The sequence below is a fragment of the Phyllopteryx taeniolatus genome, chromosome 21 (genome assembly GCF_024500385.1).
Source record: "Phyllopteryx taeniolatus isolate TA_2022b chromosome 21, UOR_Ptae_1.2, whole genome shotgun sequence".
NCBI classification, from domain to species: domain Eukaryota; kingdom Metazoa; phylum Chordata; class Actinopteri; order Syngnathiformes; family Syngnathidae; genus Phyllopteryx; species Phyllopteryx taeniolatus.
The window spans coordinates 10,345,659-10,371,540 of record NC_084522.1 but is presented as its reverse complement, the minus strand read 5'-3'; the positions used below and the strand labels follow the sequence as shown (position 1 = coordinate 10,371,540).

Sequence of the window (25,882 nt, the reverse complement as noted above, 5' to 3'; positions counted from 1 at the left end):
CTAAATATGCACACCCTCAGAGAATGGAGCTCATTTCCGAAATACACAGACAGCAGGCCTCATTGTTGTTCTTTCTGGATACACCTACAATGAATGAAGAACAGAGAGTTCAAAGACCAACACAGAATAAATGAACGCTTCTCACATGGCCGCCAACCACTTTTATAATTATAGATTTTAAATTAATATAGGATTAGTTTTGAGGTCCCTCCGGCCGACTGGCTAAAAGTAGTTATATTATGCATTCGGTCGCATGTGTGCTTCAGTCAGTTGTCCCAATTTCTATCATTTTTTTTTTATTTTTTTTTTTTGGGGAGCTGGTGACAGCTTTTGGTTTGGCTCCAATGCACAAGCAGCAGGAAGCGACGCTGTTCACTTTCAACTAAAAACAAACTCATGCTTTAGCTTTCTTGGCCTGTACCTCTCATTCATCAGCAGAATGAATCCTACACAAGCAATATTAATATTTAGTTTAAAAAAAAAAAAAAAAAAAAAAAAGAGAGAAATTTAGAAGGAAAAAAACCCATATCCACCTTGCAAAAGCTGTGTTGTTACAGTATTGTGTCAAGATAAAACCCACATCCATTTCTTCTGGACCAATTTTGCCACCAAGATTGGCTTGAGGTGTTTAATGACAGCAAACTCAAGTTGAAAGTTTTTGCATTTTGGTACCATCCATTTTGTTAGAACAGCATGGTGCTTGAGTGGGTTTTCTCAGACTACTCTGATTTTCTCTCACATTCTAAAAACATGCATTTTCTGTTAATGGATGACGCAAAATTTTCAATAAGAGTGAACGTGAGAATGAATTGTTGTTTTTGCCATATGTGCATTCTAATTGTTCAGGATATATGCACTACCGCTATATGTGGCAAATGGTGGTCGCGCCAGATGCTAACTGAATTCTTCTGGACTCCTAGTACAGCAAAACAGCCCATTTTAGAGTGGCCTTTAACTGTGGGCAATCTAAGGGAGACTTGTGAAAATTCATGCAGTTTAATCAGCATCTTGATATGAGGTAGGTGTAATATCTCTGCAAAGAAGAAGTGCTGACTAACACAGATTTGTGAACAATATTTGAGAGAAATGGGCCTTTGTGTACAAGGAAAGTCTGAGAGTTCAGCTCATGAAAAATTGGAGCAAAGAAATGTTTTTGTTTAGTATACATTCTAATTTTAAATATTTTTTTTTTTTTTTTTTTTAATGGTTTCTTGCAATTTACCTTCGAAGAGCTGCTAATTTTTACAGTGACGGGCTTTATCTTGATATTTCTTTCTGTAAGGCAGCTCGATCACCAATGGTACTAAATAGCCACCACGGGGATCCTGGTTTAAGCCATTGCCCGGCAGAAGAATGTGGGCAAAAAAAAAAAAAAAGATTTGGCAAGTGCGGACAGACAGTGCTGGAGAGAATGCAACAATTGACAACATTCCCCGGACCCACGGCTGCGGTGTCTCCGAGCAAGACCGTATAATACCGTGGTCTGCTCCAGTGTGTGCCATTGAATGTGGATGTTTGTGTTCAATATTGTGATGAGGTAATCAAAAGCCAAGAACACATTTTGTGAACGTGGGTGTGCGCATGTCATGACAATACAATATCATTCTTGATTCTGCTAGATTAAAAATAACTTTCATTATGTTTAGCTACAATTGGTTTAGCTGGTTTCATCTCACTTCAGAAAGTAAATATGGCTTTGACTAATGGAAATCCATAAAATGTCATTCTACAGCAATCTGGAGAACAAATAGTTATATTATGCCTTATGCCCATGTGTCTTAACTGTCTCATATTCAATCCAACAGCCCCTTTTGTGGAGTGTTCCCCTATGTTTTTTTTTTATAGGCATCCCATAGTATATTCATATATTTTTGTTATCCAGAGAGCCCACTCACCTCACGCTTCACCAGTTCTGCACTAATCACGGTGATGACTTAAACCTTTTCACGAAAGAAGATAAGAAGCCTGCATCATCCATCTTTAATGTACATGGGATTTTTATTTTTTAGATGAGTTGTGCGTGAAAGTTCAATCCAAGCGCGTGGGGTAGCAAGTCGTTTCATGGGAAACCTCCACCAGCAGAAGCGAGTGCTGCAGGGCCCAAATAATTAGCATTTTGCATTACAAATCTCATCAGCATCTAACAAGGGAACAAGTGCTGAAGCCAAGAAGTGATTGAGGAGGTTATCTCCTTTATGAAATACACAGAGAAGTCTGAACAGTAAAATGTACCAATCCTCACACCACAAAACCCATTGCTTAAATTGATTAGAAATTCATACTGGATGAGAGAATTGATTAGAAATGAATACAGGCATTTTGCAAGCATTATAATGGCATCCCAATATATGAAACAGAAGTTTATCAGAAGACTGCTGCAAAGACTTCATATAACATGAGCGCTTAAAGCCTTGACTACATTTGAACGACAACACATTACATTAGTACAAGTCTGGTCTGTGGGTAAAAAAATAAATTACTTTAACCGCATGCCTTACCCAGTCCAACAGAGGTAGTCACTTTTTAGAAGTTTCAGGCCTTGTACAATGGTAGTAATATACAACAAATGTAAAAGAGAAAATCAAACTCTCAACTAAGGCCTCTGCCCAGCTTGTCACGTCATAAGAATGTACTGGCGTTTCGTGTGGCAACAGGCACTGATGAATGACAACAGACTAACATAGCAACTTTTTTCGCCTGAAAAAGCACCTAGCAACAAATCTAGCAATTTTAAAAATTAGGAAACGTTCTCTACCTTTTGAAAAGTGACTCAAATGCTGAAATGCACTTATTTCCCCTTAATGATGTCACAACATTTTGTCACACAATTAAAAGAACGCACGGTCTGTATCAAACTGCTAAAGTGAATTGAAAGTTTTGTTTTAGATTTTTTTTTTTGGGGGTGGGGGGGATCATTTAAAAACAATGTGTTGCACCTACAATTGTTTGGTGAGGAAATCACGAAGGCGATGGTCAGACTGCTGGTCAATTCCTATTTTTTTTCTCGAATGTGACTTTTGTTCTTTTATTTATTTATTTGTTTTCACCAAAATCTGACCCAGGTCTCTCTTGTATTTGTATATAAATCGGATAAGTATCCAACGGGACCGGGGTCTGGACGCTCAGGTTGTACTCGTCCTGTCCTAAACGGCATCAAAAGGCACGAAAAGAAAATACTTTTAGAATTGCTAAATATAAGAAAATGTCTGGCCTTTACCCTCCTCCATAGATCGTTGGGAAAAATACACACTGTAGGAAAAACTCCTTTTTTCTTCATTTCTGTCACAGCCACTTTGGGAAGATGAGAATGCCTCGGGTGTGTCATTCCCCGCTTCATCGCAGATGAAGATGAATGTGGCAGGTCCACGATCAGCTTAGGGGAATCATAATATGTTCATAATATCAAGCTTTAGATGACGATCATGCAGAGAGCATTGTCTTTCAGTAATGCATCAAAAGGGGTTTGCGCACACAAAGCTCATTTCAGATCATTTGAGTGTTGCCACATAATGCTGAAGGATGAGATATTTCATTAAGTAATCTCTAATGCTGTCTGCATAGACTTGTGGGATCAAGTCCAATGCAAAGATCCGATAAAAATATTGATTGTTGTGTGCTTTTGTTGATTTGACCTTTTGGTAACGATCAATGAATTCACATGACGTTGTCGAGCAAGCTCACAGAGCAACACTTGACGATTCCTGCACGGAAACAGTGAATGCACTTCATACGCGTCTTTACAAGAGAGCCTGGCTCGCTATGTGGCCAGTACAGTCGATTATTTGAAGGCACCCGGCCACAATTGTCAAGTTCCAACTCAGTCGGGTTATCGCTCATGAGCAGACAGCGGCTGTGCTGAAGATTAGGCCGAGTGAGAAAAGACTTCGATGGTTTGATTTTGTTATCTTTGAAGCAGCCGCACTGAGCCCGGCAGGGGTCTCGTCTCTCACATTACGCACATTATATGGCTGCTATACATTTATGCATAATGACTAAGTGGATTTGTCTCTTTACACCAATAACGAAGAGTCTTTTTGAACGAATTTAGATGTGAGGGATCTTCTCGTGCCCTTGCTTGTAATATCCTTAAAATGGTTTTAAATTTTACAAGAGTACAACTGGGCTCATTACTTTTTGACAGCCCCTCATTAATAGGGCATGGAAATGAATACAATTATCAAAACATCGCGGTCAACCAATATAGCGTGCATAACACACTGACTAAACTCATTTGTGCGCTGCCCTCATTTCAATTCTGGCCATCTATTGTCTAATTAGAGCTGCAGTATATTGGAAAAGGTCATTTAGCCTGTTGGCACAAATTATGCACCCAGAAGGTGATTTTCTGCAAATATAAGCGTTTCTTTTCATTTTGCTGGGATTGCTGCTTATTAGAGCTACTTTATCAGACCACATCAAAAAATAACCAATTCCTCTAAATATTTACATTGATTAAGATGGATGAAGCAGACATACACTTGCCTGGTAAAATTCACTTTTTCTGTTTTAAAACTCCTGTTTTTATCTGCTCAAAGAACACAAGATTACTTTTATGGCCAATTTCTCTGCAGGTTGCTGTCACACTGAAGTCATCCGGAGCCTCCATTAAACACCAGACGAAGCCGAGCGCTGTCACAAGTATACCTTAAAACAACGTGGACCTAATGCACTGTGACTTTGTGCAGAATGCGGTTCCACTCATCCATCCGTCTCGCGCAGAAAAACATGATGAAGGGGTATGCGCATGCAATTAGGGAGATTTCCTCCTCATTGTATCACAAGTCCTCCATCCAAGCCCTCATATCATAACTAAGACACTTTGCATACAATTAGACTTGAATATTATTACGCTAGATCTGTACCAGTATTTTTTTTATGGTGAGAGCTAAGAGACAATATTTATCAGAGGAATGAAGAAACGGCTCCACAGGCGTCAAACCTCATCACCACCATCATCATCACTTCATCAAGCTCATAGGACCACTGAATGAATTCAAAGGAGGACGGTTTGTCTCCTTCTCTTGGTGGTGTCATTAGGATGCAGCAGAGCCTGAAATTACGTATTTTACACTGACATCTCTAGCAAGGCAGACATTTTAGGCATAAAAGGAGTGAATACAGCGAGCGCCCTTAGCACGATAACAACTGGGACTGGAAGTGTTTAGATGAAATGCCAGTCAATTCTGACCTGCTTCAGACATCAGATGCAGGCACTGATGGTATGAAAGGAACCTTTAGTATAAAAGAGGCTGGTTTACAAAGCGGTAGACCAAGTGGAGTAAGACCACCTTTTGTTTGCGCGGCATACAGGACCCCTCAGACCTGAAACATGAAATACAGTGGTGCCTTGAGATATGAATGACCGGAGATACAAGCTGTCACTTGGCCAGTTCTTTTTTTTTTTTTTATTTTTATTTTTTTTTTGCTTTGACTTGTGAGCAAAAATTTGGGATGAGCCCTCTATGGTGCCAGTAAACTCAACTCTCTTCTCGACAAGAGGCAGTTTGGCAGATAGTGAACAATTTTTCCAAAAAGACTTCAAGCTGTTTGTTGCCACTCCCAGTTGAAGTTTACTGTCATACTAACCATCAGACAAAGAAAATTACATACTTAAAACAACCACATAACTGCCTTAGTCTGCTAGGTCAATGCTAACACATTGTGGAATGCCATAGACAGGCGAACAAATAGCATCTGTGTTGGTGTTGCAAGTCTTATATTTTGATAAGTCTGGTATTGGAACAAAAAAGGTGCAGCAACACACGTAGATAGACCGTATAACAATACTCACAGGCGTATTCTTGATCCTTTTCAAAAAACGATTATTACTGCAGTTTACTGAGTCAGAGTAGTTGTGAAACCCTTCTTCGTTTGTCTGCATAACTGCCCCCAAGTGGTCACGTCATGCAGCCAGGAGTCACAATGAATTAATCATGATGCAACAGTTTGGTTCTTTACATTCTATTTATTGTAACTATGCTTTTATAAAGTTCGATATTATAATGTTATTTTATTAAAACCGCATTAGAAGAATAAAAAAATATATATAATTTTTAACATCTGGAACGGATTAATGGCATTTGCATTGATTTCAATGGGGAACAATGATTTGCGATACGTGTTGAGATAAGAACATGGTCACGGAATGCATTAAACTCAAAAATCTCAAGGCACCATTGTACTGTGGTAGGAAAGTGGCCTACAATGAAAAATAGCCCGTCTAATCATAACTGGTGAAAATTTACAATACAGTATTCATGAAGTCTCTTCTTTTATCTCTTCTTCTACAAGCTTGAAAGGCAGCACAAAAAAAAAGTCATATTACAATTCATGTGCTAAATATACTTATATGGTATGGAAAAACATGACCCAGCCAGGCTTTTCCGAAGTACATTTTTAACATCACATTAGCAATGATGTCAGTCAAAGCTGAGTGAGACCAGGAGACAAAATGAACCACAGAAATTCACCAAACTGGTTTCACAAGTGCAGAAATCATATACTGTATGCATTTCGGCTTTACTAAAAAAAGTGCGGCAACTTCCACATATACAGATAAACTACATAGATGCACATCTCAAACACACCCTTATTTTAAAAATGAGTGAGAAATATACTAAAATAAATACCTTCGTAAATTCTTTATCATCAGAGAATGAGCGTCATTCCCTAAGATTGATTGTCACTGTCTTCTTTCTAACCTGCAACAAAATACATTACAATGAGTATTGTAGGAGCAAATCTTTCCATGACATGGTCGTCTGATAAAGCGCTCAAAGTTTTTACTGCTGTTCAAAACCGAAAAGCTCCCCCTCGTTAATTTGTCAAGGATATTAGTCAAATCCTGTAGACAGAAAATATTTGCCTTTGTCATTAAAAGATGAATATGAGAAAAAGATCAACGTTCAGCTTTTGTTTGCAGTTATTGAAATCTGAATCTGATGCACTTAGAGGAAAAGATTGGAAGATAGGTTTTTGTTCTGGTTTCTCTCTTCAGTCTCCTCTTTATCAGGTAAAATACATGTTTACTATACATATTTAAGTCTGGAGATTGCCTTGAACAATCTAAAACATGCCACTTTTTGCCCCCTATGGACTTATTTGGTGTTTTTTACTGCATGATGAAAGATCTCACAGTCAGTTTGGTTGAGTCTTACTTTAAATTGGCGTACAAAAGGTTTCTGTAGACTTTTGATTCCCTGCTGACATTGTGTTACTGCAATGTAGACTAGTGAGCTCTTCCTGTAAGCAACCAGGCCATGACATTACCGCAACTGAGTTGTAGCAGATGAGCTTGTATCTTTACAATCATGAGCAGATGCTTTGCCATCACTCTGATAAAGGTTCATCTTTGGCTCATCAGCCCATAAAATGTTTCTGTTTCTGTACTTTTTGGCAAATTCCAGCCTGACCTTTCTATTCTTATGTTGTGTATCGACTCCAGATGTAAATACCTGGAAATAAACGCTGAACTGTTCAACTCTTGTCATATTCATCTTCTGAATTCAAGCCCCAACAAGTTCAGTCTACTGTAAAAATAAAGAAATTGGCATCACTGTTCCAATTTTTAGGAGGACAGTATATTTATTTATATTACATAGTTATGTATGCTTTTTTGCACATTAAGCTTCTGCTGGCTTCTCAGGCCTGTGATGTTGAGCATCAGTAAAAGAGCAAAGCAGTTTTGTTTGTAGCATCACAGGAAAGACATGGAGCACTATATTCAGGAATGAGAAATGATAATGAAATATTAAGATAAAACTCATTCATTTTTTAAACTCTACAGTCCTCTCCATAAGTATTGGAACGACAAGGTCAGTTCCTTTTTGTTTTTTTGTTGTATAATGAAGACATTTGAGTTTCACATCAAAAGATGAATATGAGACAAAAGTTCAGAATTCCAGCTTTTATTTCATGGTATTTACATCTAGATGCAAACATGTAGCATTTCAAATGAAGAATGCAACAGTCCGGTGAAGTCAATGCGTCACAGGCTTGCTGCAGTTATTGCAAGTAAGGGTTATGCCACCCAATATTCAATGTTATTCACTTTAAGTTTCAATAACGTCTCTTCCAATACTTTTGCTCACTTGAAAAGTGGGTGGCTTCAAACAAAACGTGCTTTGTCCTGAGTTGTTTAACACATCTAGATGTAAATACCATGAAATAAAGGCTGGAATTCTGAACTTTTGTCTCATATTCATCTTTTGATCTGAAACCCAAATGTCTTCAGTATACAGCAAAAACAAAGGAATTGACCCTGCCATTCCAATACTTTTGGACTGCTAATTTCTATGTACACAATTCCAGAGCTTCAAACATGAATGATTAATTGGTAACTTTTCGTGGCACGTGACCAGACTGGTGATGCTGGTATATTGTAACTGTGTGCATGTGTGGACAGTGGATAGAAAAATTCTACACATCCCTGACCAAATGCCAGGTTATTGTGAGAAAAGTGAGGCCAAGATAAATCCAAAACCTTTTCGAATATATGTGTATATATAAAATAAAAATAACTAAAAATAAACTGGGGAAATACAAATAAACAAAAAATAAGGTTACATAAGTGTGCGCACACTCTTATAACTGGGCATGTGGTTGTGTTCAGATTAACCAATCAGATTCAAACTCATGTTAAATAGGAGTCAGCACACATCTGCCCCCATTTAAAACGCCTCTGATTAACCCCAAATAAGGTTCAGCTGTTCTATTTGGCACACATTTTCCCACATCTGTTTGAGTGATTTTGTTATGGAAGCAGGATTGAACGTTTTGGCGATAATTTCAGAAGGTATGTTTGGTGCATACAGTGAAGCATGGTGGTGGCAGCATCCTTTTTCGGAGATGGCTTTCTTCAGATGTAACTGGGGCCTTGGGCAAGGTGGAGGGAATTATTACCAGTTCAAAATACCTGTCAATGATAGCACAAAACCTTCAGGCTTCTGCTCGAAAGAGGAGGGTGAGGATAAAATCAAATATAATAAAAACAGGAACAGCTCACTCGAACCACTGAACTTTATTTAGGGTTAATCAGAGAAACTTTAAATTGGGTCAGGAGTATGGTGACTCCTGTTTAGGATGACTTTGAATGTGATGCGTTAATTCCGAACACACTGTTATCTCGTCGTTTATTTTTTTTCTTTTAATTGTCGTTCTGGATATAGGTCAAAATGGTGGAAAAAGTTTTGAAATGATTCATCTTGCTTTTTGTGTAGACCTTTTTATATCCACTGTGTGTGTGTGCGTGCGCGTGTGTGTGTGTGTGTGTGTGTTAGGATACCCCATCTGTGCTCATTCGGACACAGAACGCCCCCATCGAGTCGTTGACCAACATCTTGTACCCTTTGGTATCGTAGGTGAGAATAGAAAAGATTGTGTCGCTCATTTGCTGTTGATGATGATCACAAAAACGTCAATATCAACATCACACCCTCTCCGACAGTTGTCATCACAGGTATTTCCGTCTCATCGCCAGCAGCGTGTCACAAGCATCGCCGTTGTCACAAAGCAGCTGTAATAAAGTGATGGAAGTGACTCCCTCTCCTTCCCAGTTCTTCAGTCCCCTCGTCCGTATTACGGCGAAGACGACTGAAGAAACTAGCCTCTGAGATTTAGTACCGTCCACGTAGCTTTTTTTTTTTTTTTTTTTTTTTTTTTTGTCAAACAGAACACTGTTTCTGTGTTGTTTTTCTCCTCTATGGCGCTTAGGGGATCTCGCCCACTTTCAGCGCCACCAGTTCAGAGTCGTCCGTGTGGCGCCCGTTCAAATGTTCGCTGTTGCCGTCTTGGTGGTACATAAAGGGAGGGACCTCTGTGATAGAGGTGGCCGTGTACGACGTGGAGCGCATTGAACAGTGGTCCTTCCGTCTCTGACCCCACTCGGTTTTGTACTGCATCCACTGTCTCTTCAGAGCGGCCTGCACCTGGACACAAAGATACAATTTATCTGAACAAACGGGGTGCAACAACATAACTGTAAAATTTGTTAGTTAAATTTTGATCACCGCCAGATGGCCATATGCAAAACAACATTGGATTCAGCAGTGGAACAAAATCCCTTTTTTAGGAAGTTGTTTCACTTTTGATTTATCCTGATCATAATTTATAATGGAAAAATTTCTCCCCTGCAAGATCCCTGGACCCAAAACGTTTGTAAATGCTTGATCGACATATGTAACTGTATGCGTTACTGGTAAAAGCAGAGCCGATCGTGAGTGGGCTTCCCCAGCCTCGACCCTCAGCCTTATCTAGATGTGGCTAAATACATTTCGAAACGTTCATCGAATAGCAAACACAAACCAGTATGATTGAATTAAATACTGCCCAAATAAAACACTCAGTAAAAGAAGGTATTTTTTTTAAAGTAGTCAAGAAATTACATAAACGAATGATGAACTATTTAATTTGCGAAGTCCTGCTCCATTTAAAATCTATCTGGCATATGGCCATTTCTGTCACTAGTGAGGTGCAAAAATACTTCCGCAAAGGAAACCTTACATCAGTGTTTTTTGGATTATAGCTCCCCCGTAGAACCTCCTCGCTCCTGTCCTCATTCAAGACAATTGAGATCCTTGATAATATTGCAGTGTGAGAACCATTTCCAAGTTGTCGTTAAAGCTTTGAGGAGGAAGGAGGGTTTCAACTAAGAGACTTGACCCCACGGTCTAAAGGGGAGACATTTCTTTAGTAATGTTGTACGATGCCGTTCCCAGCCACAACAGCTGTGGTGCATCTTTTGAGTGTCAAAGAGCTCTATCCAAATTCTGCAATTCTACACCATCACAAACGCCAACCAAAACAATACATTAATATATAGTGGTACAGCTGCCCATCTATGTGCTTCAGCTAATAATGATTGCACGTTTATGCTTAAACTCGTTGACTTGACATCGAATTAAAAGTTGTTTTTTTTAAGTTAAGGACAAGCAATTTTGTCAAAGGGTTTCATTCATGAAAGAAATAAGCACTCTCCCATTAGTGAAATGGGAATTATCTTGTACTGCATGTGCGACCCTCCTAATGCTGACATCTCTGATGGTGCAAGAACACTCATGTAAAATGGCCTAATTCTAAAAATGACTAAAACTAATTGTTATAATGAGCCAAGAGAACGACGAGCACGTCCATGGAGAGCATCGCGCTTGGCATCACAAAGACAGCGTGGACGCTGTTTGTCTAAGTGACCTCGCACCACAAAGGCGCCATTGTGGGACATAATGCAGGTTGTGCAATTTGGCCTTGACGTAAAAAAACAAATAAAAAGGGCAGAATGGACCACAGCGGCAGTAGCCCATGTCCTTATTAAGGGACCCCAATTGGTCAGTTAAAGCAAACAAACACTTTGATTCGATAGCGACAGTTAGTGTGTTAGGATCACCCACCTTCAGGGTTGTCCTCCGAGAGACGCATGTGTCTCACATGTTCGCGCGAGCTTTTTGGAGTATTGGAGAAAATGCTTTTATGTACGTGAGAACACAACAACTGTAAAATAGCTCAAATCTGCACCTCTTCCCGCTTATGTACTCACAACTACATTATTCTCGAACATTTCCTTGCATGTTTTTCTTACAGCTTTTCCATTTCAGTTTCAAACACTCGGACTGATAAAATGACTACCGTAAACCTTACTAGGTTTAATTTTGACATGCACCGAGATCTTGAGCTTGAAAGCAGCTGTTGTGCAATGAGGGAGCTGAAAGGTCTCCAACATCATTTACCACCTCGAGCTCAGGTTTAATGGATAAATCGAGTCTATTCATTTGAACAAGGTGCGAACAAAATGACAACCTCCCACAGTCAGTCAGTTTGCAGCTCGGTTTGACTCGTATCTGTGGTGCCCTTCGCCCCAAACCACTTCACCCGGGAGGGGAAAGCCCAGCCCTCATTTTCCAAAAACTGGTCATAGTGAACAGAAACTGGGCAGCTGGGAGGATTCAGAAGCAATGCAGCGTTAACATTTCTGCTTGACGGGTCACCTTTTTTTTAAAAAAAAAAGAAAAAAAAAATAATAATAATAATAAATAAATTCAAACTGTTAACGTTTAGTGTTATTGTAAAACTCTATTATGGATGTCATGCTACCAACATAGCAGTTGTGGCTAATGTTGGCTTGTTTACATTGCTACTGCTAGCTTAGTGTTTGTTGTTAGCGCTGCTATTTTGTTGAAGCTGGGTTTGTGTTCTTTGTGACTACTTATCACGACTACGCGCTTTCATAATCGCATATCATTAGGAATGGCCATGTTTGAGAATTGCACTCGTGCACTTTGACTTTGGTGAGCGGTCCGAAGGGGGAAGGAATTAGTGAAGTGAGGCTACATTTAAAAGCTTGCCAGCAGTTTTAACACTGGAAACTTCCCCTTTAAAATGGTTCTAATCTAAAATGAAGCACCCATATGTGGTAAATTGATTCCTTTCGTATCATATTAGTGGATGATTTTTCATGGCATTTTGAACCCCTTAATTATATTTAAGTACTGTACTAATGGAAGTCTTGCACTCTGCTCTGTTATATGAATTCAGGAATACCGTGCACGAATATCACTCACCTCTCCATTGAAGAAGCAGAATATGGTTGCCACCAATAAACCCTGCAAAGCAATTAAGTTTTACAGATTTGATATCAAATGGCACAATAATATGCAGTGTTTCCAATTAAATTCACATCTCCACACTTTCAAGGTCAAATCGTTTTTTTGTTTTTACGGAACATTCTTAGTACATTAAAGGCTCATGCTATAAGCATACAGAATTCAGTTTTATAATAGTGAAGGGCAGAAACATGTTTGTATGGACATGCCTAGTCAGATTTAAGCATAATTTCAAGAACTTTCCAAAATTCTAGCAACCGTAAAGACCTTGAAATTGGATATTTTTAATGCAAACCCAAGGGGACTTTTCAGCATTATGGAAGATCAAAATTTAACACGGTTGGTTGTACTGTGTTTACGTGAATGTAAAGGGCGTGACGAGTTAAATGACTTTCTTCCTTTTTGCTCCACGACATTGAGCCCGTAAATGCTTCTTTCAAGATTAAGTCCCTCGGCATTAGACATTGTTTAGAGATTGTTCTGCCAATGAATCATCGTTTGGAGGCAATAACTTTGGCCTTTGCGCTGCGTGAGGTCTACGTACCTGGTAGTGCATGAGTATGTGCATGATGTACTCGTAGACCTCCCCTGCCAGCCTGTTCTCAGGCCTCCAGGGAAAAATGACAAATTGTATCCCCAGAAGGGGCACAAGGATCAGAGTGGCTCTCACAGCCTTCATGTACATGTTGGACTCTGCACGATGTGTGTCTCTTAGCTTGGTGACCAGCACTCTGATGATGTTGAGCAAGAAGAAGAGATTCACCTGCAGCAGAAGGAACATTCACATCGGATCTAAGGAGACTCAAAACATGTTGTAAATAGAACAGTGTAGACTTACAAGTAGAGCTGCCACTATAGGGCCATGGACTGCATACAGCAGATGGGTTTCCACACTCATCCAACAGCTACAGAAAGAGTACCAAAAAAAACAAAAAGCAAAACATCAATCAGTGCAGTGTGCAGTCCAAAGCATACATGAATGCGCACACAAAATCAAGCATGTATCTCAATGTCGACAGGTTTGGCAATATACTCACTTGTCATCAAAAAATGTTTTTCTTGCCACAGCATGGATTGATGCGGGCACAAGAGGAAAACCTTGGAGTGAAAAGACAGCAGGCACATGAGGGCTCAAGGGAAATGGTTCTATTTGTCATCAAGGCAACCCCTAGCAATAAGTACTTTTCATGTATTGATGGAAGAATACTGTTTATGCATTCTGTGGAAATAATGAAGCAACCCTGAGAGAGCACTTCTATTGTACTTCTATTTTTATTGTTCCAAACAGAACAACACTACACAATTTCCTGCATCGGTCCTGTTAAGGGGAAAATGGTAACCCTTTAGCAGACAAGCGGCAGAACAAGCCCTTTGAGAATGAGCGAGACAATTTAACAATTGTATGCGAGTGGATAGTTCAAATACACCCGATAGATTTCTCCATAAGCGAGGTCATACTGTATATACACGGTTATCATCTGCCTCATGCAACTGCGCCTCCAAACCACAGACATCTTGCTGTGTCTCACAGAAAGGTAATAATACAATGTCAGAGAGACCAACAAGCTCTACTTTCTTATCCTTGCACTCAAAAGATTTTGAGGTTGTACTTAACTCATTCACTTCCGTGGATGTTTACATTCTTCAGCAGGAATAAAATCGTTTACAGCCACCGACATATACCCAAGTACGTTTTTCAATGGGAATGCGTGGAAAAGGGTCTTGCCAAGCTTGTCTGTGAAACTCAGGTTTGTAAACCCCTTTAATGACTGGCAGAACACCGTAGATGGCAGTGTTGCATCGCCTTGGATTTTTTTCAGATGAGTGCAGCTTTTGCGTAGAAGACGAAGATTATGTTGTGAATCTTGGCTTGTCATGACAAGTACAAAGTGTGTGTTGTGCTCATGAGAGAAAGATGACAGTTTATGGAGTGAATGACAAGTGCCATTAAAAAAATAAATAAATAAATAAATAAAAAAAAGCCACTGATGTTTAGCTCCAGGCATGCAATTGAGTCAGCGTTGCTCACGGCGCGTTTCAGAGTTGTAAATCTGTCAATACATTTTGACTTCAAAAGCCCTTTCTCAATCTTGTTTTTGCTTTCTTGCAATTTGAAGTGTCACAAAAGAATATTAGCATCAAAGTCATTGTTTTGCTTGATGTTTCTTTTAACAAACAGCTCGTTATGTTTTTAGTCAGAAACAGGTGTTTTTACTACAGAATGGAAAAAGCTAGAAAACTTTTTCTGGTGAAAGAAGAAAGTCTTCTTTCTTTTGGTAGCGCTTATATTGTTAAACAGCACAATATTCTGTGGGTCTCGAAAGTGCAGTCCAAACCTTCTGAAATGGCTGTAAATATGGGAAACTCTGCTTTGAAAAAGGCGGATGTGACTGAATTAACGGAATACATTTTATAAGGGCAAAGGCATATTTTTTTTCCATGAGAGCCTGCACCTTTTTTTCTTTCAGTTTGTTACAAGCACAGCGCCAGCTTTTGATTTACAAATGAAATGATTACATGATTTCTTATTAGTTTAACATTTTGTATTTCTTCGAAAGAAGTAGTGGTGCTGGATTACAGCAGTGCAAATAATTCACATATATACAAATGCTAAAAATACATTGTTGATCAGTCACAAGAGGGGAACCTCTGAAGTCGATCTGAGGACAGACAATTTGTAATTTGACTTGACAAAACTTGTGTTGGAGCCAGCAGCATGAATGACCTTGCACGCCTTTGTGTACTTCATGAGACCTCAACTCAGAGAGCAAGAAATAATTAACTGCACATTTCCTATTATAAAACTGTCAAACTTATTGTAAAACTGTCCATATTAGATTTTCTGCCTCGGAGGTTCCACTGGCCACCACACCCTTCAAATCGAGAGCAGGTCTAGCACTGTTTTGTTTGTATGAGCAGCCTTTCAAAATAAGAGCAGGTTGCCTAAGCAGACTCACCCCAGCCCAGGAGGTAGTACCAGTGCAAATGCTGCTCCTCTGCAAACACAGCCACCACGATGAGCGTGTGTAGGTAGATTCCTTCACAGAGCATCCAGAAATAATTGCATCCCAGCATGTACATGTGGAAGAAGTGCAACAGTTTGCAGCCTACCTGCAGAGATGGCCCACACAGGGATATATAAAGCATTTTGTCAGGTAGTTCCATTTCAACTTCCATCCTTTTGCTTTACCGCTTATACGTATAATGGCCGCGAGCGTGATGGCCAAAAACGTCAAACTTGGTTTGATCGGACCATAACGTTTGGCAGCGTTCAAGTGTATTTTTTCAAATGAGATGTACAGGTTAGAGGTCCGATTTAATGCTGGAAAACGTTTTGGATCGATCACAAAAATGGGGCATTTTGAACAGGCATGTGTAGACTTTTTATATCCACTGTACAAGTGTGTGACTTAATTAGAAGCATAATAATTCTTTCTGTGAGCGAACTGATGGTTTAATGGCATATTAGCACATCACTATTATCTCAGTGTTCTTCCGATGATATAATTACAAGGCTTAATGGATGTAAATTTGTCCAATGACTGTTTGATCCTATCAATTGACTAAAATCTACCACAAAGAACTTGAATATTCTTTTCAACTAGAAATATACTTTTGCTGAACAATTTGTAACGGTGCAGAACTGCTCTTTTGTTTCTTATTTTGCGCATCTGGTGGGGTTCGAATCTTCTTGTGTGGATTTATGTTCTCCCAGCGGTTGCATGGGTTTTCTGCAGGTACTCCGTCAAAAGGTGCCCTGCGATTGTCTGGTGACCAGTTCACCTTGTACATACCCTACCTCTCACCCAAAGGCAGTGACAATAGTGAGACTCAGCGGTACAGAAGAGATGGATGGATGTTTTGCTCTCAATTTTAAGAAAAGTTGGATTCCACTTTTCAGACAACACAACTAATTGCTTCTCTCAGGGGTCTTTTTTTGTTGTTGTCCAAAACAGACAATTACTCACACTGCTTCAACCTTTTACTCAAATGTTCTCCTCCCTTAATCACATTTCTGTGGACTCCAAACAGAATGCAGATGTTCCCTTCTGAACCTTTTCTGAATTGCAGATGAGCAAGATTTGACTGCAGCCACAAACAATGTTCTTCTTTGCAAATCAAGCCGCTGTGGATCATGTTGATCTTTTCTCCTCGTGTTTTCAGAGTCCTGGCTGCTTGGAAATTGTGAAGGATTTCTCGCAGCAAAATATAGTCAAGTGAAGGAAAATGTGTACTGCTACTAAATCACAAGCTGAGAAAACGTACTAATTTCAATTTTTAGTTTGTAAATGCAAAAATGGTTGTCTGCGTCTCTGGAAATGATGAATGTGATTGCTTTGTATGATTTTTCTTGACAGCAAATGTCCCGTTTCACATTTTGAAACACGTTTACAAATTAAATTCTTTAGATGAAGGGCGGAGAGGAGATTTGTAAAACTGGAACTGGTGCATAAAAACCCTTTTCCTAACTGCTTCCAGTTTGTTTAGAAACACTTTGTGACTAAAGCTATGATGACATTGTAGCAGCAGGTTTTCGTATCAAACGCAGATGCAATGTGCTGTCAGGAGGCTTGTCTTTGTCTGGCCAAAGATTGTAATGGCACTGTCTTTGCAGAGTGCCAAGTCCTAAACTCTCTCCCCTCCTCACATTTGCATTCAAGTGTTGGACTTAATGTATTTGTTCATTTATTTATTTATTTATTTGGAACAAAAACACAAGAAAAAGAAAAGGGAAGATCATTTTGAGAGCTGACTTATTCCAAAGAGGATTAGTTCCTAAAAGGGTTATTTATGTTCTGTCGTGGTAGTGAGGCATTCCTGCAAGACAGATTTATCATCAAGTACACAGAAAAACTTGGAGATTTGAATAACTCAAAAGCATCCAGGGATTTTCCAAAACCAAAAAAAAGAGACATAGTCCAATGACACACAGCTAAAACATCACTCTTTGCTGGAGAAAAATAATTACGCCTTCTACGAGTTCTACTTGGAAAATTCCAAATATAGACAAACTGTCATGGTCTGTGTTTTACCACCACCCGACCCCGCTCCAGCGGCCGCCACGCGTACCTGCTTCAGCGGTGCGCACTGCGCGCCCCCCACCCGACCCTCTTGCCTGGCCCCTGCACTGCCACCGGGTCCGGCATCATGGCCCATTAGAAACCCTTGTGCTTGGCCTCCTGGCCGAGCTCCTGAACTGCCCAGCCGAGCACCGCACGTCTGGAGTCCTGGACGGCCACCAGACTAACCCTGATGTGCATACCCTGAACCCTCTTCCAGTCCCCCTTCCACCCGTCCAGTTTTGTGGGAAATGTTTTGACTTTTGTGGACGTCTGGGATCTGTCCCTTAAGTAGAGGGGGTACTGTCATGGCCTGTGTTTTAGTTTAGATTATATTTAGTTTTGTTTAATCTTTTCCTGTGTCCCATGTTGTTCATGTCTTGTGTGCTCATTTAGTTATTGTGTCAACCAATTTCCCACGGTAGAGCTAATCTTCCTTTTTCAGCAATGGCATTCTTTTAGCGAACAGTACTGTGGAAATGCCGCAGCACGAACATTTCATCCTTTGTGCTGCATCACAATATTCAATGCGTGGTGAAACTCACAGGGTTTCTGTCCACCACTTCAGGATTGTTGACCACAGCGACCAGGTAGATGATGGTCAGGGCGGAATTGAGCACGTAGGAGCAGAAAAGGTTCTTGTGCAGTGTGATCCTTTGGCAGCTCAGACTCCTGCGTGAAGAAATGATTAGGACTGATATGTCCGCATGATGATGCCCGAGGGCGGCATTTTGCAGTTGCAGCAAATATTTACGATACAGTCTTATCTGAACCTAGAGCAATGCGTGCATGCTGTGAGATGCAAAGAAAAAGTTGAAGTATCGTTGTATGGCAATACCCAAAAATTTAAATATGCCCCAAGGGGCTGCTTGATAATTATTTTTTTCCAGAGCCACATAATAAATTTTCTGTCCATGATCTCACCTTTTAATGTTTTAGCAGCAAAAGGTACTTTGTTTGTGGAACGATGGAGCCTTTAGTTGCATGGAGTTATGTTTTCCCCGTGCTTGCGTGGGTTTTCTCCAGAGTTTCTGGTTTCCTCCCACGTCACCAAAACATGCTTCTTAGGTTAATTGAATGAAAATTCCCCAAAGGTGTGAATGGTTGTTTGTGTATGTGTACCCTGCGATTTACTGGCAACCAGTCCTGGATGTATCCCGCCTCTCTCCCAAAGTAATTCCTCCCTCTCGCTTTTTACCATTTTGCACTCCCTTGTTCCATCTCTGTTTAATAAGCACAGTAGCTTTGTTAAAAATGAGCACTCTTTGTTATTCTTGTTATCATCTGGTAGGAAATGTGAAATCTGTGTGTTGTGCAACACAACTATACAGCAGAGTGTGGGTTGAATTTCCACTTGAGGGATTCTCATGAGTACAATAAACTGAAAATACATTTAATGAATTGATACTGCTATCACGCATTGTTTTATTGGGTTAGTCATTAAAAAAACATGAGCCCTTGCCCTTTTCTAAAAAAAACTGTTACATGTAACCAAATTAATTGTTCTTCACAACAGCAAACCTTGTGAAAACTTGAGCTGATGTACTCTCTCCCAAATAGCCTCCTATAAACTTATTTTGTTATTGTTGAAGTAACTACTGTATACTGTATGTATTATATATTTATGTAGACTTTTGAGAAGCATGTAAAGACGGGGGGCAGTTGTGCATTTTGTGACTTCTCTCTACCTGACGTTGTACAACGTAGATGTACACATTCCCATGCAAGCCTCACTTCTGGATCCTATAACATATCAGGCCTCCAATACTTGAAAGGATTCTTCTGTTCTAAGTACACTGAAGTTAGAAGAAAGCAGAAACGAGCAGAGATCCAATTTGTCAGGTTGATTCGTTTGCCCCAAGCAGGTCCCGATGATTAGTGATCGCGCACCCGTTAAGCTATACACGATGGTGTCGAAGGTTTTGCAGCACACCGAGGGTGCTTTTAAAACGGCAACAAACAAGGTTTATAAGTCCAGAGATCAGTAATAGCAGGACCAATGGAGAGCTATTACCAATGTATTACTGAACAGCAAAAGGAACCCCAGTTGCCATTAAATTAAGTAGTTAAATAAAATTGAGCACAGCCAGTAAAGAAGCATGAACAGCGCGCAGTGATTTGGGTCAGCTAAAATTAACAATGGCTAACCTTTCCTCTAACACATCAACATAATCTTCTTTGAAGCGGGCGAATTTAAAAGACGGTGGTGGCAACACAAATCACGTCCTTGCAAAAAATAGCGAGCAATGAACGGCATAGCTCCAATTATCATCTCGGCGTTACGACATAGCATAATCTCGATGGTGGTAGAGATTCCGATGCTTGCGTCTAACTGATCAATGTGATATGGTTAAAGAAGGGGAGCCAGGTCAGGGATATCACAATACCTGAAGTAGAAGAAGATGGCCAAAGAGATGAGCAGGGAGACTATAGATAAGGCGTGACCGACAATCGCCATGTAAAACAGGATGTACGCCGACTGGGAACAAACACACAAACGAGTGATTCAATGTTACAGGCACAGCACTGAAAAAGATGTTCCTTGAAGCATAAATCATTCAATTTTTGGTACAGGCATTGTGTAAAGTGGAATGAAAATGAAGGACAAGTTCTTAATAAAATGACACCAAGGTCCCTCTTTATTTCATTGGCAAACATGTCACCTTACAGTATATTGTATTTACTTTCGGTGTTGAACAGTCAGCAGCTTAATTTTTAAAATATGGAGGTCTGTGGGTGACGTGATTTTTGTTGTTATCCAATGTGTTATGTTCATTGCTAAAGAGGTGGCAAAAGTACTCAACCAAGTAGTCGTAATTTGGTAAAAATGTATTTTTACTGTCAATTATATACAGTACTCATTTTCATGAAAAAAAATGTCGAAAAAACAAATGGCTAACTAGTATTTGATCGATTTCTATGCCATCAAAACATGTTACCATAGCTTCGATAATGTAAACTGAGTAACAAAAAAAGCTAAATTAGCATGTGCATCAAATGAGAACTGAAAAATACCTTGGTGTTTTTTTTCCTCCCCTGATTAGGAGGAGAATTTTTAAATGCCAGACGTTTGTGTTTTTTTACTCTGGCAAAACGCATTCACCACAAATCATTCTTGTCGCTGACAAAAAAATTCTACAAAATGAGGAAAGCCTTGGATGGGGACTAACTTGATTTTCCGAAACTAGTGCATCATCGTCATTAATGATTCATGTTTAACCATGCTGTCCCTGTTTTTTTTATGATTCTTAAGTCCACAACTTCTCAGTCAATCAAAAGCTCAACTTGGGTTGACTTAAGTCTGCTGTTTAGGTTCAATATTATTTTATTTTTATTTTTTTTTACATTGGATGAAAATGTAATAAATCTATTTTGACAAAGTGCTAGAAAGTACACATCTGTTTTCAAATCTGGGCAGTAAAATTAGTCTTCAGAAAAATACTGAAAAATCAACAAATACAGTTACAACGTATTTGTATTTCATTACTTCCCAGCACTGTTATTAAATACCTGTCAGTTTTAGATAAAAAAAATACAAAATAAAAGTGCATTATAAGTAACTTGAATAAAGCCCCATAAAACAATCTCTTACAGTGTTGCTAATTGCTCACAGCCTCAGTATTACCTTCAACTTCGCTTTAGTGTTTTCATTGCAGAGTGTATAGTTAGACCAGGTCCTGTTGGTGTCAGGGTGGCGAAACCACTGCCCCTCCTCCCCACAGTACTTGGTTGCCTTTTCTGTGCATAACAATCAAATACAAATATGAAAATACAGGTTTTCCTTATTGACTACTGCAACTACTAATACTGGCATAATGCGCGTACCTGTAGGGTCAAAGTCAACAAAATAATTGGGGCAGTTTTGAGAGGTGTAGGTTCCGGCCGGAGTATCTCCCCAGCACAACCAGCCATCCCAGTTCCGACTGCAGTACACTCCTGCCGCATCAAAAAGTGATTGACTTAAGGTTATTTATAGGCTACCAAAGCTGAGCGGCGGCGAGGTCATTACTTGATTTATTATAAGGAGGATCGCTCTTCATTTTTTCAAAGCATTTATACTGGCTGTCAAGGATTTTATTCCTCCCAAGATCCTGCTCCTCGGGGTTCACCAGGGGCCCCGCTGTGCTCTCGTCGGCAAAGTTTTGCACCGTATCCCCTGAGAGTTGTGCACTCGCCCCCTGCGTGGTCAATCAGCATCACACACAGACCTTAATCTGATCAATAATATCCTCAGTATTGCTTATTAATATTTGCATTACTCCGGTATTCTTCATTCTCGGTGCATGACATGGATCGCAACTGGACTGGTTTCTCATCTGAGCAGGCTTCTTGATCAGCTCATGCACGTAGAGAAGCAGATATTTATCAGATGGATAGTTTTTGTGTGTGGCGGTGTGTGCTGACAGACCTTCCCGATCGGAAGAAAAAATAGAAAAAAACCAAAGGGGCCACGGATCGGCACGGTGGTTAGTGACCGCTGTTCTACGGGAACCAGAACAGTCCTGTTGCAATCGATTCAATGCCCTAAGAAGCTCAGTTATAAAGAACATTGTATATTAAGCACACTAGTAATCCTATGCATGAGTCACCTCTAGCTTTTCCTGAATGTTGATGGCACAGAGTGTGAAGTTGGTCCATGTGGTGTTGGTTTCTGGGTGGCGATACCATTGTCCGTCTTCTCCACAGTACTTGGTCGCCTTTTCTAAAGAGAGAACAATAATGCAAAAAAACGTATCAAACCACATAGAGGTCATATAATTCAGAATTGAACCAACATTCTTAAGTCTCTAAAGTTGTAAAATACTTATTTGGACAATGGGAAACCTTGCGAGACCTCAGTTTAGACAGTCAAAGCTTTTTTAGCTTTTTTTTGCAACATGTACAGTATTCTAAAAGAGTTGGCAGGGTCATGCATGTCATCACAGGAAACCTTATCTTTCTCGCTTTCTTTGGGCTTGCCTGGTTAGGGGTCGCCACTGAGCGGGATTCTTTACCATTTTCTGCATCCTCTTTTCTAACAACAACTGCCCTCATGCCTTTCTTCACGACATTTATCAACCTCCTCTTAGGTCTTCCTCTAGCTTTTCACTGGTAGCTCCATCCTTATCGTGTACAAATACATACACAATATCTCCTTTTAACATCGAAGTCTAACTTTATTTCCAAAACATCTAACACTGGCCGGCCCTCTGAGCTCCTTTTCCAATCTTCCAATGCCACCCTGGTGACGTCTAAAGACAACGTCAATATCTTTATCTCCACCAACTTTAGCTCTGCCTCCTGTCGTCTCTTCAGTGCCACGGTCTTGAAGATGAACATCACAGCTTGCCGCACCAGCCTTATGGACCTTTCCCTCTATTGTAGCAGAGACTCTTCAATCACATAATACACCTGACACTGTGACTGTCTGTCCCATTCAATAAATGGCTGAAAGTAGCCCTGTGTATTTGTATCCAGTGGCATATCTGACGCTCGCTTGTAACTCAAATTTGGGCTCACAATACAAACAAAACAAAAAAAACACACCTAGCGACAGCTTGTAGCTCATATAGGTTGGGTCACTTATATGTCATGACACCACTGCATTTATGAGGAAAAACTGTCCGATTAAATTAGAGGTTAACCAGTATTACAGTAAAGACTGTTGAATCTTATAGGTTCCGCTGTGACCATCAACCTGCCAATTACACATGACTTGGAATCACGGGTTAATGTTGCTGAGAATTGTGTATATATATATATATATATAATTGCTAGCTGAAAAAGGACAATGTACCGCTCACCTGTGGGATGTGCATACGAAAAGTATTCAGGACAGTTTTGAGTGGCGTAGGTTCCTGCTGCAGTATCGTCCCAGCACAGCCAGCCGTCCCAGTTCCGACTGCAGTAGAGCCCTGCGGCACCACCATAAACATAAACATGCATTCTATGTAACATGCATTATAACAAAAAAGGCATTTTAAATCATAGCATTTCAACAGCTTGGTTACCTGGTTCATTAAAGGAAAGGTCTTGGCTCATTTTCAGAAGGCATTTGTTTTCACTCTGAAGCAACTTCTGCTTCTGTTGGATGAAAAAAAGTTTTATATATGTTTCAAAAAAAGTATAATTCCTCCTGAGCTATTTTTGGTTATTTCCAAAAAAATCGGGAAATCAATATTTCTCTGCAAAAGTATGGATAAAAGCAGGTGCACTCAGACTTAACATTACAATCTCTGACAGTGATGTCAAAGTCAAGCAATGAGGACAAAAAAAGCGAAAATCAATTTCCTCATTGGTGACTGGTAACAACGTATTTCTTGAAACTACTCTTTATTCTTGTATTTCTTTTGGAATGAAAGGAAATGTATTTGCACTACAATCTGTTATGTGCATAAAATTCCAATGGACCTTGACCTACAAGTGCAAGTATATCTCAGACTTATTTAACAGACTTTATAACTGTGTGCTGTCCTCACACATTGTGCAGTGACACGTTGGTTCTGCATTACTAGAGTTGACCTTGAATCAAATGTGCAGTATAAAATGAGCAAGCCATTACCCTTGATGTCTTCTCATCGTTGCTGGTGCAGAGGGAGTAGTTGGTCGAAAATCGGTCGCCCTCTGGATGACGGAACCACTCTCCGCCCTCCCCACAGTATTTACTTGCCTTTCCTATCGATGGAAAAAAGATTCCTAGCTTTACATGTAAACTACCTCATAGCTGCATAACATTGAAGTTTGTGTCAAACACATGAACATGAAGACTTAAAATCAAATGTTCACCTGAGGGTTCAAAGTTGGGAAAATAATCAGGACAGTTCTGCGTGGCATAGGTTTGCGCTGGGGTGTCATCCCAACAAAGCCTACCATCCCAAATATGACTGCAGAACAACCCTGCCGCATTGTAAAGCTGAAGTCAGAACTCAGTCTTTACAAATTATTATCAATACATTGGCTGCAAATACAGTACCCGTTTTATTATGAGGTGGATTTTGTTTCATTTTCACCAGGCATTTCTCTTTGTTGTCAAGTATTTTCTTCCCTATGTTTCTGCTATGTTCTGTCATTGGTTCATCGTTAACATCCTTGGAAACATTGTAAATATCCTGCAGGAACGAAGAAACCAAAAGACTAAGCAAAAACACACTCGTCACAGAACGACAGTAGCGGCTTCTTTCAGTACTTTGCACCATAACAACTCAGATAAACACCTCGATTATGTCCTTTGTAGCTTCTTGGCATGTGGACTCTGTTTGGACCCACTTACCCCTTTGGTCACAAAATTTTGTCACGTTTCCTGCAAAGGGATTCCAACAAAAAAAAGGTGTTATTGATTTACTGGGGTCATCAAGGATTTATGAGCAAAAAAATATAATCTCTAAAATCATGACTGGATTCTCTAAAACTGTATATTCTAGGGCATCGCGACCATTCATGTTCAGAACCCCTCAGTAACAGTGCGTACTTCAATCTTGTCCTAAACAACTGTCCTCAACTTGACACAGATCGCTATGTCCATTGAAAATAACAAACAAACAAAATCCCCAATGTTGGAACATTTTCTGGGGGAAATGCTCAAGTCATATCCTACAAACATGTTCAGGGCTCATCTATGAAAAGGGTAGCCCCATCTGTTTGAAAAGCTCATCAGTTGTACGAACCATGATTCATGATTCTAAAGGCACCTTTGCACCAAGCTTCACTAATACAACTTAGTAGGTGCACCACAGCAATGAAGAAAAGACTGATAGGAGGAAAGGCATCTTGGGTTCTTTCCACTCTGTTCCTGAAGCGATGGTTCATCACCCAATCGAGTGACTGTAGTGTGTCCAGCTCCACTCTTTACCAATGCAGTTTGTACCTGAACTGAAGCATGCCTAAAGTTGGTGTACAGATCAGTCACCAACCAGCCTTTAACTATTATTGACAATAGAAAAACATCAAACGTGTTGCTTGGTGGTAAACAGACCTTGATCAAAAACAACTCCACTTCATTTGAACCGATGCGAGATTCTTACCAGCGGGATTGTGATTGGGACATCTCTGTGTTATGGATGTACCCGGTGGTGTTTCTTCCCAGCACAAAAAGCCATCCCACATTTTTCCACAGAAGGTACCCGCTAAAGACAGAAACAACAATTTTAGGGTTTGGCACTGGCAGATGCCCTCAGTTCATGTCAGCATAGAGCACGTTTTCTAGTGCCATGTGATTGGGGAAAGTAGAGAGAAGAAAAATCACAGTTTGTT

General features: G+C 39.9%; 1 protein-coding gene and 1 long non-coding RNA gene across 2 annotated transcripts in view; one reads left to right on the top strand and one right to left on the bottom strand.

The window, feature by feature from the left end:
- LOC133471126 (uncharacterized) overlaps nt 1–25,882 on the top strand; it is a 54,870-nt gene that overhangs the window by 2,178 nt on the left and 26,810 nt on the right. The gene's annotated exons all lie outside the window — the stretch shown is intronic.
- Nucleotides 1,966–25,882, bottom strand: part of calcr (calcitonin receptor) — a 51,145-nt gene continuing 27,228 nt past the window's right edge. Inside the window, exons 4-22 of the mRNA XM_061760356.1 lie at nt 25,654–25,755; nt 24,847–24,932; nt 24,606–24,741; nt 24,419–24,529; nt 24,195–24,307; nt 23,644–23,716; nt 23,437–23,547; nt 22,243–22,355; nt 21,663–21,831; nt 21,479–21,589; nt 21,279–21,391; nt 20,041–20,132; nt 18,199–18,325; nt 15,551–15,704; nt 13,631–13,691; nt 13,432–13,498; nt 13,138–13,356; nt 12,552–12,593; nt 1,966–9,926 (exon numbers count right to left, since the gene is read on the bottom strand). Of these exons, the coding sequence (XP_061616340.1) occupies nt 9,708–9,926; nt 12,552–12,593; nt 13,138–13,356; nt 13,432–13,498; nt 13,631–13,691; nt 15,551–15,704; nt 18,199–18,325; nt 20,041–20,132; nt 21,279–21,391; nt 21,479–21,589; nt 21,663–21,831; nt 22,243–22,355; nt 23,437–23,547; nt 23,644–23,716; nt 24,195–24,307; nt 24,419–24,529; nt 24,606–24,741; nt 24,847–24,932; nt 25,654–25,755 (2,219 nt within the window). The 3' untranslated portion in view covers nt 1,966–9,707. The remainder of the gene's footprint in view (nt 9,927–12,551; nt 12,594–13,137; nt 13,357–13,431; nt 13,499–13,630; nt 13,692–15,550; nt 15,705–18,198; nt 18,326–20,040; nt 20,133–21,278; nt 21,392–21,478; nt 21,590–21,662; nt 21,832–22,242; nt 22,356–23,436; nt 23,548–23,643; nt 23,717–24,194; nt 24,308–24,418; nt 24,530–24,605; nt 24,742–24,846; nt 24,933–25,653; nt 25,756–25,882) is intronic.